The sequence below is a fragment of the Phalangium opilio genome, unplaced genomic scaffold (assembly GCF_054372755.1).
Source record: "Phalangium opilio isolate 3A_F unplaced genomic scaffold, DU_Popi_V2 ptg000042l_1, whole genome shotgun sequence".
NCBI lineage: Eukaryota > Metazoa > Arthropoda > Arachnida > Opiliones > Phalangiidae > Phalangium > Phalangium opilio.
In genome coordinates this window covers 6,659,216-6,675,958 of record NW_028324166.1, presented here as the reverse complement: position 1 = coordinate 6,675,958, position 16,743 = coordinate 6,659,216, and the positions used below count along the sequence as shown (strand labels likewise).

Here is a 16,743-nt window from a genome sequence, read left to right as displayed (position 1 = left end):
GATCGAGACGAGGTCCCTCCCATACAAGAAAATATATTGGTCTGCATTAAAGAGGTTATCTTTAAAGCTTTTTTTTTTCCGTCTGCTTAGTTTTTACTTCGGGAATGTCATGAAATCCATGGCCTAAGCTATGGAAAAGTGGGACTTACGTACTTTATGTGTGAAGCATAATCCGCTTTTGCTACTATCCATAACAGGAATTCATAAGAAAATTGGACCAGGGATAGATTTAATTTTAGAAGTAGGAATGGAGAACAGAGTAACCAAATATGACATCCAAGCTTAAAAATCTCCCTGAAGTTCTGAACCATGTCTGAAACAATGCATTTATGAGATGAAAAGTAACAGTTGGCATTAAACGTCTTTATTCTATTTTTGTTCTCAACAAATATAATTGTAATTAATTAAGCATGAATAAAATGTCTCGAAATTCAAATCTAGGCAAAATTGAGTGCCGCCATCTTTAAAGTCGGCCAAAACGATTTATTTTGCCAAGACATCCGTTTTGGTTCAGGAAATTTGGGGAATAGAGAGGGGAATAAAGAAATAATTCGGAACATGTAGTTGGCGGTAGCAATACATGGGAAACACGGTGAGTGAACAATACTTTAGCGTTAGTTAATCCATGGACCTATTAATAATTGGAAACTGTTATTAATTAGGATACCATGTTTTCCGCGTGTTTTAGCTGAAGGGCCTTTATTTTGCCTCGTAAGATTTTTCGATAAAGAAGTATATCTTTGCCTATTGCCAACATGTCGGAAATAATTCACAATTTGACAGCATTAACTATCAAGGTATGAATTATAATCATTTCAGCAACTTCCTATTACATTGATTGAATTACCATTAGTATAACAAACTTAATATGTTTTTCAAAAATCTTAATATAAGTATGTTTAAACAGTGCTCGAATCTAAAATAATGAAGTGGTTTATCGAGTAGTCTGTATACCGCAATAAAACTGTATACTGTTTTGCAGTCTACTACTGTACTGTTTTTCAGTCTACTACTTTACTGTTTTGCAGTTTACTGTATCCTGTTTTGCAGTCTACTGTATACTGTTATACAGTTTACTGTATACTTTTTTGCAATTTACTGTATGCTGTTTTGCAGTTTACTATATACTGTTTTGTAGTTTACTGCGTACTGTTTTGCAGTTTACTGTATACTGTTTTGTAGTTTACTGCGTACTGTTTTGCAGTTTACTGTATACTGTTTTGCAGTTTACTGTATTCTGTTTTGCATTTTAGTGTATGCTGTTTTGCAGTTTACTGTATACTGTTTTACAGTTTACTGTATACTGTTTTACTGTTTACTGTATACTGTTTTACTGTTTACTGTATACTGTTTTACAGTTTACTGTATGCTGTTTGCAGTTTACTGTTTTCTGTTTTACAGTTTACTGTATACTGTTTTACAGTTTACTGTATACTGTTTTACAGTTTACTGTATGCTGTTTTGCAGTTTACTGTTTTCTGTTTTACAGTTTACAGTTTACTGTATACTGTTTTACAGTTTACTGTATACTGTTTTACAGTTTACTGTATACTGTTTTACAGTTTACTGTATACTGTTTTTTAGTTTTTACTGTCTTCTGTTTTATAGTTTACAGTTCACTGTAGTCCGGTTTTTTAGTGTACTGTGTACTGTTTCGCAGTTTACACTCTACTGTTTTTTAGTTTACTGTGTACTGTTTTGCAGTTTACTTTTACTGTTTTGCATTTTACGGTTAGGCCTATGCAGTGTTATTACAGCACTCCCCTTATACGGGTTACGATTGCTTATGATATGGTCGAGCTATTATGATAGTTTTAGCGTGGCTATAGGCTGATTATGTTGTATAGGGTACGGGTGACTTGGAAAGGAAATTTCGTATTGGAAATACTTCGGGTTGAATCAGACCATGATTTTTATAAGCGTGTATGCTCTATACCTATATATTAAAAATGGTCACCGGCATCTTATCTACTCTTTCAAAAACGTTTTTGCACAAAACCTACTATTCTAACTAAATTAATTATAATTCAATCATTTATTTACGTATATTATATGCTTGAAATTACGAGAAGATATTTTTATAATATTATTTAATTAATAATGTTTTCAATTCACATTTCTATATCAAGTCAATTATAAGTATTTGATCAACTCCGTAGTAGGTTAGACTATTGATTAAAGGAGGAATCTGGGGCGAATGCAAACAACTCTAACATGTGGGGTGGGTAGCGGTTAGCGCTTTCGCCTCGCAGCAAGAGGATCCCGGGTTCGATCCCGGACTGTGGCACCGGGTGAAAATCTGGGAACAAGTCGTTCTGCGTAGAGTTTGCAAGTTCTCTCCCCGCTTGTTAAAGGAGTTTTCCTCCGCGGTCTAACCCGGTTTCTCCTTTCCATCAAAACTTGCTGAGGTTAACGGTAATAGTTAGTATAGGGCGCTGTAGGTTAGTTGTGGCATAGGGGCTAGCCACCACCCCTCTATGCATTGTAAAGGGACCCACCTGTAAATAAGCCACAGGCTTAGTGTGGAAATCCCTTCGTAGACAAAGCTTAGATTATTATTATTATTATTATTATTACTTAAATTGTACATTTTTTGCAATTGAAATGTTCAGTTTAAAATAATTTAGGTTTGAAACGGTTAGATAAGTCAAAGAATGTATTTTTAATTGACCAATTTACTTATTTGTTAATATTTATGAAGAAATCAATGCTACCAGAGAGAATTTATAATAGGGAATAGAAGCTTTTGCTCTTGACAGTGCTAAATACAATGTAGCTCAAACTGTCGTCAAACAAGTAGGCTGCGACGCTAAAACTGGCCAGGTAAATTTCCGGTGACATGACTCTCCTTTAATTTTAAAGTTTGCCCTCAATCACTGTTGGTTGTACAATTACCCAATAAGGGTTCGCGATTTCGAGTGCGACTGGCGCCGTTTGGAGTTATTTTAAGCCAGACGTTTCCCTTTCCCTAAAAAGGTAGTGTCCATCTCCCCTAGACCCTCCCGCAAAACCCACCCTAGAAGGCGGGGCCACAAAAAATAATACCGGAAATAGACCTGGCCAGTTTTGTTGATCACGTGATTTTTGAGCTACATAATATCCCTCAGTTTCTTCTCCCTATGATAAATTCTCTATGATGCTACGGGGATAGTACGAGTAAATTTCCAAAAAATTATTGTCTGCTAAAATATAGAACGTTTTGGCAGGAAAAACCTTGGCTGGAGCCGTACGATTCAACGGACAGAATGAATTTTTACATATTTGAAAACAATAAACATCTGAAGTAAGAACAAGTCACGTCAAAAACATTTCCGTATTGGATAGGTGTGGGGAGGACGTGTTAGCAGGGATAAGGGAGTCAGATGGATTGGAAATGATGATGGGCGACCTGCGGCACCATATCTCTCCCAGTGTACCTCGCGCACGCCCCTACCTTTCCGTAGGCGATTGCTAAGTGCTGGCGCGTAGCGCCATTTTATTTGAATGAGAACTAGCTTCTATTTTTGAGATAGAGGGAGCGTCCTTTACAATTTCGTCCGGCACGACCCTACCTAACCGCTGGGGATGATGGGAGGACTATGGTGCCGTAGGTGGGGGTACAAAGGCAACGCTTAAGGTATGGGGGTTGCCACTCCATTACTCTCTCCTTCAAGGTGTTAGCTTCGAATGTGCTAATGTGGTTCAGTATTCATATTGTCTAAGTCAATAAGGTAATATTCGAGATGGCGAAAAGTTGTGGTACATTAAGGGTCTTTTCGTCTATTCAAGATCCACACACACTCACAGTTAATATTAATAATCGTAAAAGCCAATATGTCTTTCACAATCGTAGCTAAAAACCAACCTATTACCAGGAGCAGATGACAAAGGAGTCTCGGACGCTAGCTTCCATAATGTAGAGGGCAATGGGATCCGCGAACGTCACGGTTATTAACCAAAATCATTACGCCAGTGCCACCTCTCGTAGGAAATTTGAGCTTTATTTTCCAACCAATAGCGTGGCTGCAAAGTCTCGAAAGGAGATCTGGGAAATCGCGTCTGGAGCCTCTCTTTAAAAATACGTATCGTCTGCTTATAATTAGCCTAGGCTTAACGAGTATTAGAGTTAAAAAATGGATTTCAACGGCTTTTTAATCTTTTTTTTAGACTAAAATTGATAATGTAAAGCCCAGCGAGTAACGTATGTACACTATTAAAAAACTAAAATGTGTTTCAGTGCCAAATTTTTCTAAATTTATTCTTGAATTAAATGATAGCTACAAGAGGTTGGGAAAAGAAATCACTCACGATCTTTTAAAACCCAAAAAGTAAGAGACAGTGATTTCGTTTCCAACCTCTTGTAGCAGTCAATTAATTCCTACCTTTAAGGTCACAAAATGTAGTCTTATCTTTTATCGTAATACCAACGATTACAGCTGTTTGAATAAAGTAATTATATTGTGTATATTTATGTCGCGATCGGGTAAGACGAACTTCAGTAGCCACCGTTAGTCCGTTATTACAAAAAAAATTCCCAGCAGACTTTGGTGCCAGATATAATCCACCAAAAGCATCGTCTGCTATAATGTCTGATAGCGCCTCTATGGCAAACGATACCGCTACAGCTGTGACGTACGCGGGTCCCATTGCCCTCTATATTGTGGAAGCTAACGTCCGAGACTCCTTTGTCATCTGCTCCTGCTATTACAAATAGCCGTTCATCAAATTAAACTTAAACTTGAGGTTGCCTGCAATCTAACCCAGTGAATTTCTTTGAAGATGCCAATGTTGTTTCTTTCCCAAAACTTGCAAGAGTAGGAAGTGGATCTTTTCTTAAAAAACTATAAAAACTGGTCTCAAAAACCATTAAACCCCGGATTTGGAATAAATTAATTGGGGCATACTACCGACTTATCTATAGAGGTTTATTGTTCATGTTAGTAATTGTTTTTTAACAGATTTATCCACGAACCTTTGCCTAAGGTACATACGCAATACGTAAGTATTTATTTTAAAGTCAAAATATTTCCATAGAGAGTAAAATGATATAGTAAGGATTGAATATATATTGAACTATAACCAATTTTCGGAAAATAAAATAGCTTCAGAATGTGTTATAGGATAAATTCCTTATTTTAAAAACAATGAGGGATTTTTGAATTTAAAAACTGGTGTCGAGGAAATTTTTAACTTTCCATCTTACAAAACCTTTCAAAAATACCGGAAAAGATATAATTAACTCCAAGTTCCAAACATTTGAAGTTCAAAGCAATACTCCACTCTAATCAGGCAGGATTTTAACCAAACACTCAACCCTAACGGGAATAATTAATTGATAAAGAGGCATACGCTAGAATTTAAACGTCAAAAATAGCTATGGTTAAAATTATTTTAGGAATGACGTTTCTTAAAACGTGAATTTAGATAAATTACTGACGATTAAAATAATTAATTTTAATCGTTAAATAATTAATCTAGTTATTTAACGGGAATGAGAAGCTTCGTTTGAAAAACCTCTGATTTATATAACAAAAGATAGAATTAATTTCTGTGAATTCAAAATTATCAAGCTTTTAATTCTCCTATTTCTGGTTATTTGGCAATATGCATGGTTTTGAAAACGCTTCATTTGAAATCCACTTTTTATGAAAGCTAAAAAGTTTCCTGTAGGCCGACGTCACAGATATATATTTCACGTGCGATGGTGCCACTCTCTCCGCTATCAGACCCAGAGTTTAGACTGGCGAAAAGCTCGAGACGCGTATAGGATTCCCGCGCTCCTTCCCCCCTCACGTCATAGTGATATCATCAAACGGGCGAACAAACTCGACAAGACAAAATTATTGATATATCGAAACTGAGTTTTCGTGATTTTTCAATGGATTTTAAAAATAGAAACTTTGGTTCTATTATATTAAAAACTTGATATTTTGAAGTAGAGACTTGAAAGTGTAACATAATACCACTTTCGTGCTAAAATATGATATGAAATTGTAAATTCGCATTCCCTCTAAGGAAAATCTCTTAATTTCGTCTGACTTGGAGAGGTTTATTTTGGTTTCCCAACTTGTTTTTTTGGTTTCCCAACTTGTTTTTCTACGATGGAGTAAATTGGCTGAGGGATTTGCTTTAGATAAAGAGGATTTTTTGTAATATTTCGGTAATGGAGGATTATGACAGGGTGTCTTTTGTCTTGGGGGTATTTAGACCGCATAGCAATACGTTCTCAGCCTCAAGTTCACCTCAATGTAATATTTGTCACTCGGAAAGCCTCGAAGTAAAACGTTCATGACAAGATCAGTTAATGTTTGCTCTAACCCCACTTCAATTCTACAAAGAGTTAGTTTTATCAAAGTCATGGAAAATGTTAATCGAGATAACAATAAAACTTCGTAGAGTCAGGATTAACCGTTTAATGTCAGTATCAGAAATTCGGAAAGAAACCGAACGTATTTTTGCTGATCTCGAAATTTTATAAAAAATCGAAATCAGTAACGAAATCACAAAATCAGTAATAAAAATCACAAAATCAGAAGCGAAATCACAAGATAAGAAACAAAATCAGTAAAGAAATCGCAAAATCCATTACAAAATTCACGAAATACATTTGTTTTTGAATTTTCAAATCCCGCGCCCTTCAAATAAAGATAGAGTAATATGTCATTTGAAAAGTGTTTAAGGTAGGTACTAAGGAGAAACAGTCTTTAATATGCATATTTATTTACTATTATTATGATTCCTTGGACTTAAGAAAAGTTTAAATATATAAATAAATGATCTATTATAAAATGATCTATTTTATTCTCGCTCTCGAATATTTCCTTGACACTAATCGGAGCTTCCGAAATTATCTAGGACCGTGTCTATCGCGAGGTGAAAATATTTTTCTAACTAGTTTTCTCGCCTGGTGGCGCTTTTAGTACCGTAAAATAAAAATAAGTTTAGCCTCGTGTCCCTGTTGACTGCTAAAATATTAGGGCAACGTTTAGACGTAGAGCGGTGAAGCGAAGGTCGCGGATGGTAAGTAAACGTTTTAGAAAATTTCCGAAGACCTTTATTAAACAATCATGCCAAAGAAGTAAAGGATAAAAAAGCTTAGGTTAAAAAAATGAAAGGTTACGAAGGGGTAAAAAAAAATACCCCTTATGGTATAGTAAAACTATAAATTAGCAACTTTTGTTTTACTAAAAAAAATGTTAAAATCTGAAAATTAATTTTGTTGTCCATACAAACTAACCAAAAATCAATAGCCCCCTAAAAAATTACGTTAATTTAAGGGTGAAACGATTCTCTTTCATAAATTAATTTGAATAACGATAATTTATGGAAGACCCCGGTCGCAACGGTAATGAAAGCGCCATCTAGTACACATAAATATTTACTCTATGAAACTGGACATTTCCCCACACAAAAATCGACACGCACGGGCCTAAATCATTTCGGAGGCTCCGCACTAATCACAGTGTAAATTAATTTCAGACGCAAGACATCCTCCTTTTACCAACGCAATACCCCAATGACCATCTAATAAAGTATTATGGCGAGGAATACAAAATTTACGATTATACGGTTCCATTTATATATTCATACAACTCATTATTGACAATCAAAAACTGCACGATGAATGGCGATAGACCAGGAGCATTTGATAACATTAAAAAGATTTCACTTGATGTAAGTTACCTTTTTACATTTAATGTGAGATTTTCAAGGGGTAGTGACTCGTGTACACTCTAGATGAAATAATTTCTAAATCAAACTGAAATATTGCTATAATTTTGATATTAAAGTAAATTCTTGAAATCATTCTACAATCAAAGTGAATTATTGAAATTAATGCAAAAAATTCGAAAAATCTCAAGAGTAATATTATTCAAATCACAAAATCGCTTTAAATCATAGTGAAAACTTATTCAAATCATTTTGATATCACAGTATAATCTTATTCAAAACACTTCCGAAATCATAGTACAATCTTATTCAAATCTTTTTGAAATCATAGTGCAACCTTATTCAAAGAATTTTAACACCATAGTGTATTTCTATTCTAATAATTTTGAACTAATAGTGCAATCTTGTTAAAATCAAAACATTTCGAAATCAAAGTGTAATTTTATTCAAAACATTTCGAATCAAAGTGTAATTTTATTCAAATAATTACTGGAAATAATGAATTCAATTAAAATTAGGTTTAATTCAATTAAAATTACGTTGAACCGTTTGAACGCAATTGAAATCATGTTGAACTCACTTGGTGAATTAATCCCGTTAACCAATAGCATTCAGTTATTTTACTTTAATTTTCAGATTTATATAGCGTTGGTTGGTGCTTGTTTCTTGATGATGATGGTCGAGGTTATCGAAAAACGGATTGTTGCAACGAAAAGAAAAAAATGCTCGGTGGTTTCTCACAAAATGTTCGATTACTTAGGATCTATTTTGGGAAAAGGTAAGTTTTGTTTGCTAACAGGCGAAGCAGAGTTTTTTACCTCTTCGACTGACGATATGAAATTACTATTACTATACTACTACTACTATTACTATATGGGAAACACGTTTCGGCATTACGATTCTTTTAGGGTAGCTATGTTTCATTTCGCTATTTCAAGAACAACCTCTGACATTAATATTTCAAATTGTTTTGTTTTCATTTTAATTCAGCTTTACGACATTTATATATAGTCTAAATGTAGATTTTAATCAAGTTAGATGCAAAGGAAAAATATGCTTAATATTTTTGCTTCCATTGGCGTTATACCGTTAGAGCTCGGCATTTTCGATCAATTATCCACTTTATTTTATCTTTATCTATACCCGAAAATTATCCACAGAACTTACATGTTAAATCGTATTATAATCCACAAATTTGTTTATAAATAATCGGTTATCCACCAATTTGTGGATAATTGATCGAAAATGCCGAGCTCTAGTTTTGAATTAGATCTACGACCATTATCAGGAGTTCATAATAACCCAAAGTACGAAACTGGTTAAAAAGCCCGTAACAACAAAGTTTCGCCGTAAAGCTCAGCGGATTCATACACCGCTTAGCTCCCAAAGAAATAGTTACCCCATTTTTTAGCGCCCACGCGCATAACTTCCGGTTTAGCACTATTTTTATCTTGTGATTTTGGGAGCGAAAATGGCTCACGTCTGCTGCTGTCGGAATGGTGTAAATTAAGCCTAGGCTAAGAAGTTGGCTTTTAGTCGGGGTTTCTAGTTTTCTACAAAACATTTAAACGATCGTCAATAATTTTTTCTTGTGATATGTGTGAGTGAGAATTCCGTGGTTAAATTAAAACGGTTTGGACAAATTTATTCGCAGTATCTTTAATATAAGAATTGCAAAGTGTTTTTACGTCCACCGTATCGCCATTTTTCTTTTCGACGGAGATCCCAGCCAACGGTAGTTTTGGAACGAAAACCAAGGAGCATAGATACCACTATGATATACTGCAAGGTTGTATGTCCATAAACAGGCTAATCCTTTCTATGCGCAACGACATAATCTTGTTGTTCGCGATTTTTACCATTAGCTCTATGGCCAGTTTCATACTTCCCCCCCCCCGAAGGCGGGTTATTATGAACTCCTGCCATTATCTGTGTTTAATGGTCTTAGATTAGATCGAAAACTGAAGAAATCATAGGCCCAAGTCAGAAGATGAAGAGACGTTATCGGTCATGCTTTCTTACATAGAATATGGTAGAGCATAGAGGTATATCCAGTGGATAGTGTTTGTGAATATTATCTTAAGTAATTAATTATTTACATCTTCTGTTACTTATCAATAAGAAGCAATTGCATATCAAGGTAAATAAGTGTGCCAACTCGAAGAGGTAAAATTTTTGTTTCCCAACTTGTTGTTTTAATGTACTTTTGAGATTATACATAGGGTTGTGGTTCCATAATAAAACTGTTTTCTTTGTGAAGGATTTTCCATCTCAAAGCTACCAGCTGCAAGAATAATTATCGGAGTTTGGCTTTTGCAAATCGTGGTTATCATCACCATTTTCAGCGCTATTCTGACAGCTAGTTATACGTCTCCCAAAAAGATCTCAATCGACTCAATCGCTGATCTTACTCGGGCAACCGATAAATGCGCATTAGCAGACCACTTGGAGGAACACAGAGTTTGTTATTCGGTAAATACTGACATTAATATATATGAAGAATAACGATTAAATACACAATAATAATTGATAAGTTGAGAGATTAAATGGATTTCGGGTAGGTTAACGTTTACTTCCTTGAAACACCAAGGCCTAAAGACATTTGGGCGTCCGACTGTAATTTAGTTTTCCATTTGTGAAATGCTTCGATATGCCTAATCTGACGCAAACGTAGAGAAATTTTTCAGAAATAAAATCTTTTTCATTGGAGCCAGTCAAGTTTTGACGCATTTTAACGCGAACTTACACCTCTAATCACGGGCTAACAAAAGACACGTTTTAACTAGACACTTTGAAACCGATCTGGATAGTCCTAAGCAATTTCTAAAATTTCAATTGCATTTTCTCCAATGGTTAACAGAAAAATGTTACACTATGAAAACGCTTTCAAAGTTTATACCTCACAGATTAACTTCAATACAATTTTAATCACTCTAATATTCTGTAAGTGGTTAAGGACATGTAGAAGGAATATAAAGTTTTAACTTTGATTACGCGGCCATCATAGATAATGGCGGACAGAGAAAGTAATCGAATAGGTTACGTTATTATATTAAAAGTAGCTTTACAATGGCAACGCGGAGAAACTTTGCTTCTAAAAAGTTATATTATTTGAAGAGCTTCAGAACGACCGATACTCCCAAAAGATTTTGATCGCTTTGACAATTAGACATGTACTAAAACATGATTTATGTTTTCAGAATGACACTGATATGGTCATGCTTTGCGACTTCATTAAAAGTAAAGGGAAAAGGTGCAATTTTATGAATGGTGAAGGAGCTGTGTTTACCGAACTATCATTGATTATAACTGAGATGGAGTTCGAAATAAGTGAGAACAAAGGCGACCCACGCTTTTACCGACATCAAATGCACTTAAGTTCAACCAAGTACTTTGAGAAACCATTAATTTACTTGGTCAGCAAGAAAATAAACCGTGAAGCTTTGAAAATAGTAAACAAAAGGTTGTTATATTTTTTTACTCTCTATCGCCCATTAAAGACTCGCTAAGATAGTCAATGTATCCTAAAAGGACTAAAGAAGTCGTCGAACAGTTGAATTTTATTTTTGAAAATGGCACAAGACCCCCCCCCCTCCAATTCTGATGTAAAACGCGTCAAAGAGGTAATATTTCGTGGTTGTTAAGCGGTTTCTCGCATCAGGTTAATCTCTTTCGTGATTGGCTGTGAGCCGTCCGCTCTGGCGTTTCCCCAGTCCCCACTCCCGTCTAGTGTTCTCAGTAGACAAAATTTCAGCCAACCAAAGCGAAAAGTGGTACTTTTTCCCATCCGTCATTTGCCTTCGTATAAAGATTTTTAGCTATAGCAAAAAGCTAAAAAAAGTACATTAGCGCTATGGTGTGAGATAACAGCAGTTTCCGTCTTCTTATGGGCGTAAAACAAATTTGTCGGGACGTTTGTTAAGAAAAGTTCCTCTTCGGGCTCTTCGAAGTATTGGGAAAGAATCAACATTGTCATCGTCAAAGAATTCACCCGGTTAGATTGCTGCAACCCTTAAGTTTAATTTGATGGACAGCTGTATCAAAGCCGATTTGTTGGAAAGCTTATATCGGGAAATATTATCTTTATAGATCGGTTTGTTGGGTTGTCACGGGGGGGGGGGGCTGGGGAATACGTTCACGGTAGCTATAGAATGAGATTCATTTTCAGGCGGAAATTGTGTAAAGGCTTCGTCTTTCTAGTAATCGTTGACGCCGATAAAGTCTCCTAACCCTTTAATGTATATGTATAATTATCTAGTAGTAAGAGTTTTTAGCTACGAGTGTGAAAGACATACTGGCTTTTGCGATTATAATCTGTGAGTGTGTATGTTTGTGGTGTGGGTGGAGGTTGGTAGGCAAAAAGACCTTTTTACCTAGGTGTGGCAAGACTTTATGTAACCCAACCTTTTGGCCATATCTCCTTAGCGAGTTAGAAAACATGAATACTGTCCTAATTAATAACACGCCCTCTTTACCCCTCCCCACCTTGCTGATACGTAAATATTTTTTACGTGTATTGTTTTAATTTTCTTGTCATATGTCATTTGAAAAATCCTCTAAAAATCAAACGTGTCACTCGATTTTAGTTATCATTTAATGATCGCGAGGTGTTGGCCAGTTGGCAATTGGCCTAATGGGAATAAACCATAAGGTTTTCAAGATATATTTTTATAAGAAGAGATTATAATTTTTAGAAGTGATAATTATTCCACTCTTTTGATGAAAGAATATACCCATGACCTAACACATTTTTATTTTCATTTCAGACTGCGCTCATTTTTCGAGTCAAGTCACGTTACCCTTTGGTACCGTTACTTGGAAAGATTTTGGGGTTTCGAAATAAAAGCGCCTCATGCGACGACTGATAATAGTGTTCATACACTTCAAATGGAAAGTCTCGAAATGGCGTTCATACTATGGGCTATACTACTAGCTCTCTCTTGCGTTGTAGCTATGTTTGAGATGACCACTATGATTGATTTATGCGGAAAAAGAAAGTACAACAACGAAGGCTTTTAGGTCTTTCTTTGGAAAAGTCAAATCTTTGTGCATACAAAGTGAATTTAGAATGAGAGTATTAAGGTAATGATGTTCACGTTGCGTTCATTTGTCTCGAAACAGTTCGGCATATTTCATCAAGAAAGTCAAATCTCTGGGCATCAAAAACTATTTGAATGACACTGTTCACGTTGGGTTTATGTGTCGTGAAACAGTCACAACCGCACATATAAAGGTCAAAACCGTTTTATGTTCTATTACAAGGGACTGCGAACAAGATATTGTTCTTCAAAATATTCCTGGAGGGAGTATAAAGATTAAAATTTAGGATAAATCACACTAGATATATTCTAGAAGTCCAATAGGTCCTTCTTGGTAAAAACCCAGTAACCCTCACCCTACCGTAATTATGGTAAAGTTGCGATTGTTAGTTATCAAACAAGCAGAGATAATGCCGTCAAATGTAATTGTGCCCCAAAAATTGAAATTGCCTTCTACGGATCTCCGTTCCAATTAATATTTCTAAATAAGATATTATTTCCTTTTTCGGTTCTTAAACGGCAAAATCCGCACATTTTAAGAAGAAAAACTGCAAAAAGATGGTAAAAGTGGCACATTACAAAAATGCCGTGTTTGGATTATTTTACTGAACCATTTATTATTAATAATTCAAATCACGTATGAACTGATAACATTAATTAATAAGTTCTTTCGTGGAACATGCATGTATGTACCAATTAAGGACATGACTCTCCTAGCATCCACAGCATGTGCAAACTTTCTATATCTAAGAAAATGACTCTCTAATATAGACCTGGGCTAAAACGAAAAGAAAACAACTATTTGGTTCAATTTAGTTCAGCTCTTACTGTAATTATCAAATATTCATTCAGCAAGTAATGTAAATATGAAATATGGCATAAAGACTAGTTTTTCGTCGTTCTGCTTAAGTAAGTTATCAGTAGTTAAACTCTGAGCAACTTTTACAACATACGATGGTAAATAAACATGCGCGTGATTTGCAGTGACATTGAAGTAAAAATTTGGCCATTTGTAAAATATTTGAAAAATTATAGCTTTGAAAAACGTCGTAAAAAGATTGCTCACATTTCAGATATTAACCTAAAGAAATTATTTTTCTTGCATATGTTTAATATGTCCAAAGTATGAATAATGATGTTCATTATTCATTTCCGACTTTTCTCATTATATATTCATCTCCGACTTTTCTCATTATATATTCATCTAAGTGTTACCAAAAAAAAAAAAAGAAGTTTTTGAATTTCAAAGTTAGTGAAATTTTAAGGAAGATCTTTAAAAATATTTTAAATAAGACTTGCCCTTTAACCACAAAAAAAAATTAAGTATTGAAGATATAGAAACACGTTTTGACAATATTTCCAACATCAGGAATCGTTCTTATAACTTTTCACAAGGAATATATTTAATCAGGGATATATTTAATTTTGTTAATACAAACCACTAATTATTGATTAGTAAAATGGGAAATAAGCATTTGAGATGTAAGTTTATTTTTATTACATTTTTAACTTCAGTATTTAATTTCTCTTAATATCTTGAATAATGGTTTGGTACTTTTCATTTTCTCAATACGATGCAATTTAAATATCAATTTAAAATCGATTGATATGAGTTAAATCAATAAATATCAGAAAAAACCTTGCGTTCTTATATATTAAGTTTAAATATAGTGAATTTTTCTAATAAAATGATTAATTAGTACTAATTAAATTAAAATGGACTTTTTAAATCAAATTTAAAAAGGTACAGGTCGTTTTTATCTTGAAAATAAGACAAGTTTCGTTACATTTGGTTATTTCACCAAAATACAAATTTTTAAAGTAATATAAAAACGAGGTTCACCCAAAAGTTTATTGTGTTATTCCGTTGCCTACGGAATAAGTATTTCATAATCTTCTGTCCGTTATTTCCATCAAAACTTGCAAAGGTTAACGGTAATAGTTAGTATAGGGCGCTGTAGGTTAGCTGTGGCATAGGGGCTAGCCACCACCCCTCTATGCATTGTAAAGGGACCCACCTGTAAATAAGCCACGGGCTTAGTGTGGATATCCCTTCGTAGACAAAAGCTTAGATTATTATTATTATTATTATTATTATTTCCATAATAATCAACATTCAAAATTGGAGTTGTTTTAAAAGCGGAGAAATACGCCGTCTACAATTAAGCCTTGGTCTAAAGGAAGTCTACATTAAAGTTTAGTGGCGCCGTTGGACCAAGGCTTAGGTTTTCCGATAAATTTAATTTCTCCGCCTTAAAAACAACTCCAGATTTGAATGTTGATTTTTCGGCAAATAACGGACGCAAAATTATGAAATAGGTCCGAAAATATAAATTAGAACTTACTTGATTTCTCATTTAAAATTCAGCCATTAAACAAATCGGTAAATATATTAAAAATGCTCTGAAACCGAGTCCACTTCCGAAATATTTTCCCCATAGAAAGTCGGAACTAGGGGCGATTTTGCTAGTCGTATTTCAACATGGGGCTCGAGTAAAGCTGGCAGGCCTTCTGCAACCGGTAATCTAAGTTGGTCATGGTCTGCTTGACTCGTGCCTTGTTAAGGAACACCAAGATCCAAATTTTGGACGAAGCGACAGCCTCGGTCGACATGGACACCGACGACCTCATTCAAGAGACTGTCAGGAAGAAATTCCCCAACTTTCCGGTCATCACCATCGCGCACAGAATAAACACCATCTTGGACAATGACAAGTTGGTATACGAAACTACAAACCAGGCTTACCAAAGTGATAGACTTATTTGATATTTCTGTTAACTCTTCAAAGGGTTATTATCCTTGATAGGAGTCGAATTGTGTAATTCAACTCTCCAGATGCTCTTTCGAGGAGTGAACAATCGATTTTCTACGATTTTTCCTAAGATGCCAAAATAATCTAGATCACCTTTAAATTAAGCACCTATGCCTTATACATTTAATCTTATGTATAGTTCGTTACGAGTCTAACGAACCTTTTATCATTTACTTTATTGCTAATAGACAGCAATATATTAGTTATTTGACTAATCGTTATTAATTATTAATAAAATTATATAATTTTCGATTTGTTTCATACTCCCTTTAACGTTTTCAACCTTTCAATTTGCTTAATATATTAACCTTCCCATTACTTATTTGAATTTATAACCAGTTACTCAGTTAGCCTTATATTAGTTAAATTCCAGAAAGTCCCCACTAATGCTGTGGAATTGAAATTCTCTAACCAATTCTTCAATAAACCTTAGTGATTATAAACAAAAATCTAAGTCTTAAGATAAAGTCTCGCATAGCGAACTGCGAAAAACAGGACGCGATTGGTGATAATAATTTTACACGTTTTCAACAGCCGATATTATTAACTTCGTGTTATTGAAGTGCGACGCGGGAAAAGCAGAGGTGGAAGGCATTTCTTCATTCCGCGTCGTTGAGCGCGCCCCTGGTGAATAGTACTTTATAAAATCCCCAATTATAATCGACTTTTCCATTTTTCCTTTATCAATATTCAACATTTATCTTCTACATTTTGTTTCCAATATCTCAACGATTACGTATTATTAGAAGATTTTTTTGTATTAAATTTATATAACATCAATGAATTATTATCTTATCCCCATACAATTCATATTAAATGTTAACGCTCGCAAAATGGTTGTATAAAAGCGTTGAAAGCGAGAAGCCTAGAATTTTATTTTGGATGCAGAACACGTAAATAAACCAAGGTCTGCTGTACAGAGGATTGTACTTCCTACCACTACGCACCTTTCGAAAAAGGTAAAAACATCATCAACGGGTTCGAAAACTGAGAACAATAATCTTGTTGGAACTGATTTTTAAAGTGAACAATTAACATTTGAAACCTCGTGGCCATTTTGTGGGACGAAGTAATACTGAAGGACCGATGGCAGCCCATAGAGCCCCATACTAAGCGACTAAACAACCAATGTTAAGCTTACTTCCCCCTTTTCAGCCCCAAAATGGAGGGGGGGTTATGAAAAATGCTGAGTCAAATCCCGGAAAACGCTAGCGCCATCTAGGCAAAATAAGACGTTAGCT

The 16,743-nt window shown here is 34.8% G+C and overlaps 2 protein-coding genes across 3 annotated transcripts; both read left to right on the top strand.

The window, feature by feature from the left end:
* Positions 1–755: 755 nt before the first annotated feature.
* Positions 756–14,335, top strand: LOC149678735 (uncharacterized). The gene is made up of 6 exons (XM_089835928.1): positions 756–797; positions 7,459–7,653; positions 8,287–8,428; positions 9,911–10,122; positions 10,851–11,113; positions 12,417–14,335. The coding sequence occupies exons 1-6, from the start codon at positions 756–758 to the stop codon at positions 12,667–12,669; spliced, it is 1,107 nt and encodes a 368-aa protein (XP_089692054.1). The 3' UTR covers positions 12,670–14,335.
* Positions 14,336–14,457: 122 nt separating this feature from the next.
* On the top strand, positions 14,458–15,835 carry LOC149678734 (ATP-binding cassette sub-family C member 4-like). 2 transcript variants are annotated; one of them, XM_089836676.1, is made up of 3 exons: positions 14,458–15,072; positions 15,131–15,404; positions 15,479–15,835. In XM_089836676.1, exons 2-3 carry the CDS (start codon positions 15,226–15,228, stop codon positions 15,510–15,512), a joined length of 213 nt encoding a protein of 70 aa, XP_089692802.1. In that variant the 5' UTR covers positions 14,458–15,072; positions 15,131–15,225; the 3' UTR covers positions 15,513–15,835. The 2 variants fall into 2 exon arrangements, with proteins under 2 accessions (XP_089692802.1, XP_089692801.1); XM_089836675.1 differs by having other exon boundaries at positions 14,458–15,404.
* The last annotated feature ends 908 nt before the right edge of the window (positions 15,836–16,743 follow it).

Excerpts from the sequence above, each read along its gene's own strand:
- LOC149678735 (XM_089835928.1), top strand. The coding sequence starts at position 756 with ATGTCGGAAATAATTCACAATTTGACAGCATTAACTATCAAG. Across the intron at positions 7,654-8,286 it reads TTAAAAAGATTTCACTTGAT|ATTTATATAGCGTTGGTTGG; the intron begins GTAAGTTACCTT and ends TTTAATTTTCAG. Across the intron at positions 11,114-12,416 it reads TTGAAAATAGTAAACAAAAG|ACTGCGCTCATTTTTCGAGT; the intron begins GTTGTTATATTT and ends TTTTCATTTCAG.
- LOC149678734 (XM_089836676.1), top strand. The coding sequence starts at position 15,226 with ATGGTCTGCTTGACTCGTGCCTTGTTAAGGAACACCAAGATCCAAATT. Across the intron at positions 15,405-15,478 it reads ACCATCTTGGACAATGACAA|GGTTATTATCCTTGATAGGA; the intron begins GTTGGTATACGA and ends AACTCTTCAAAG.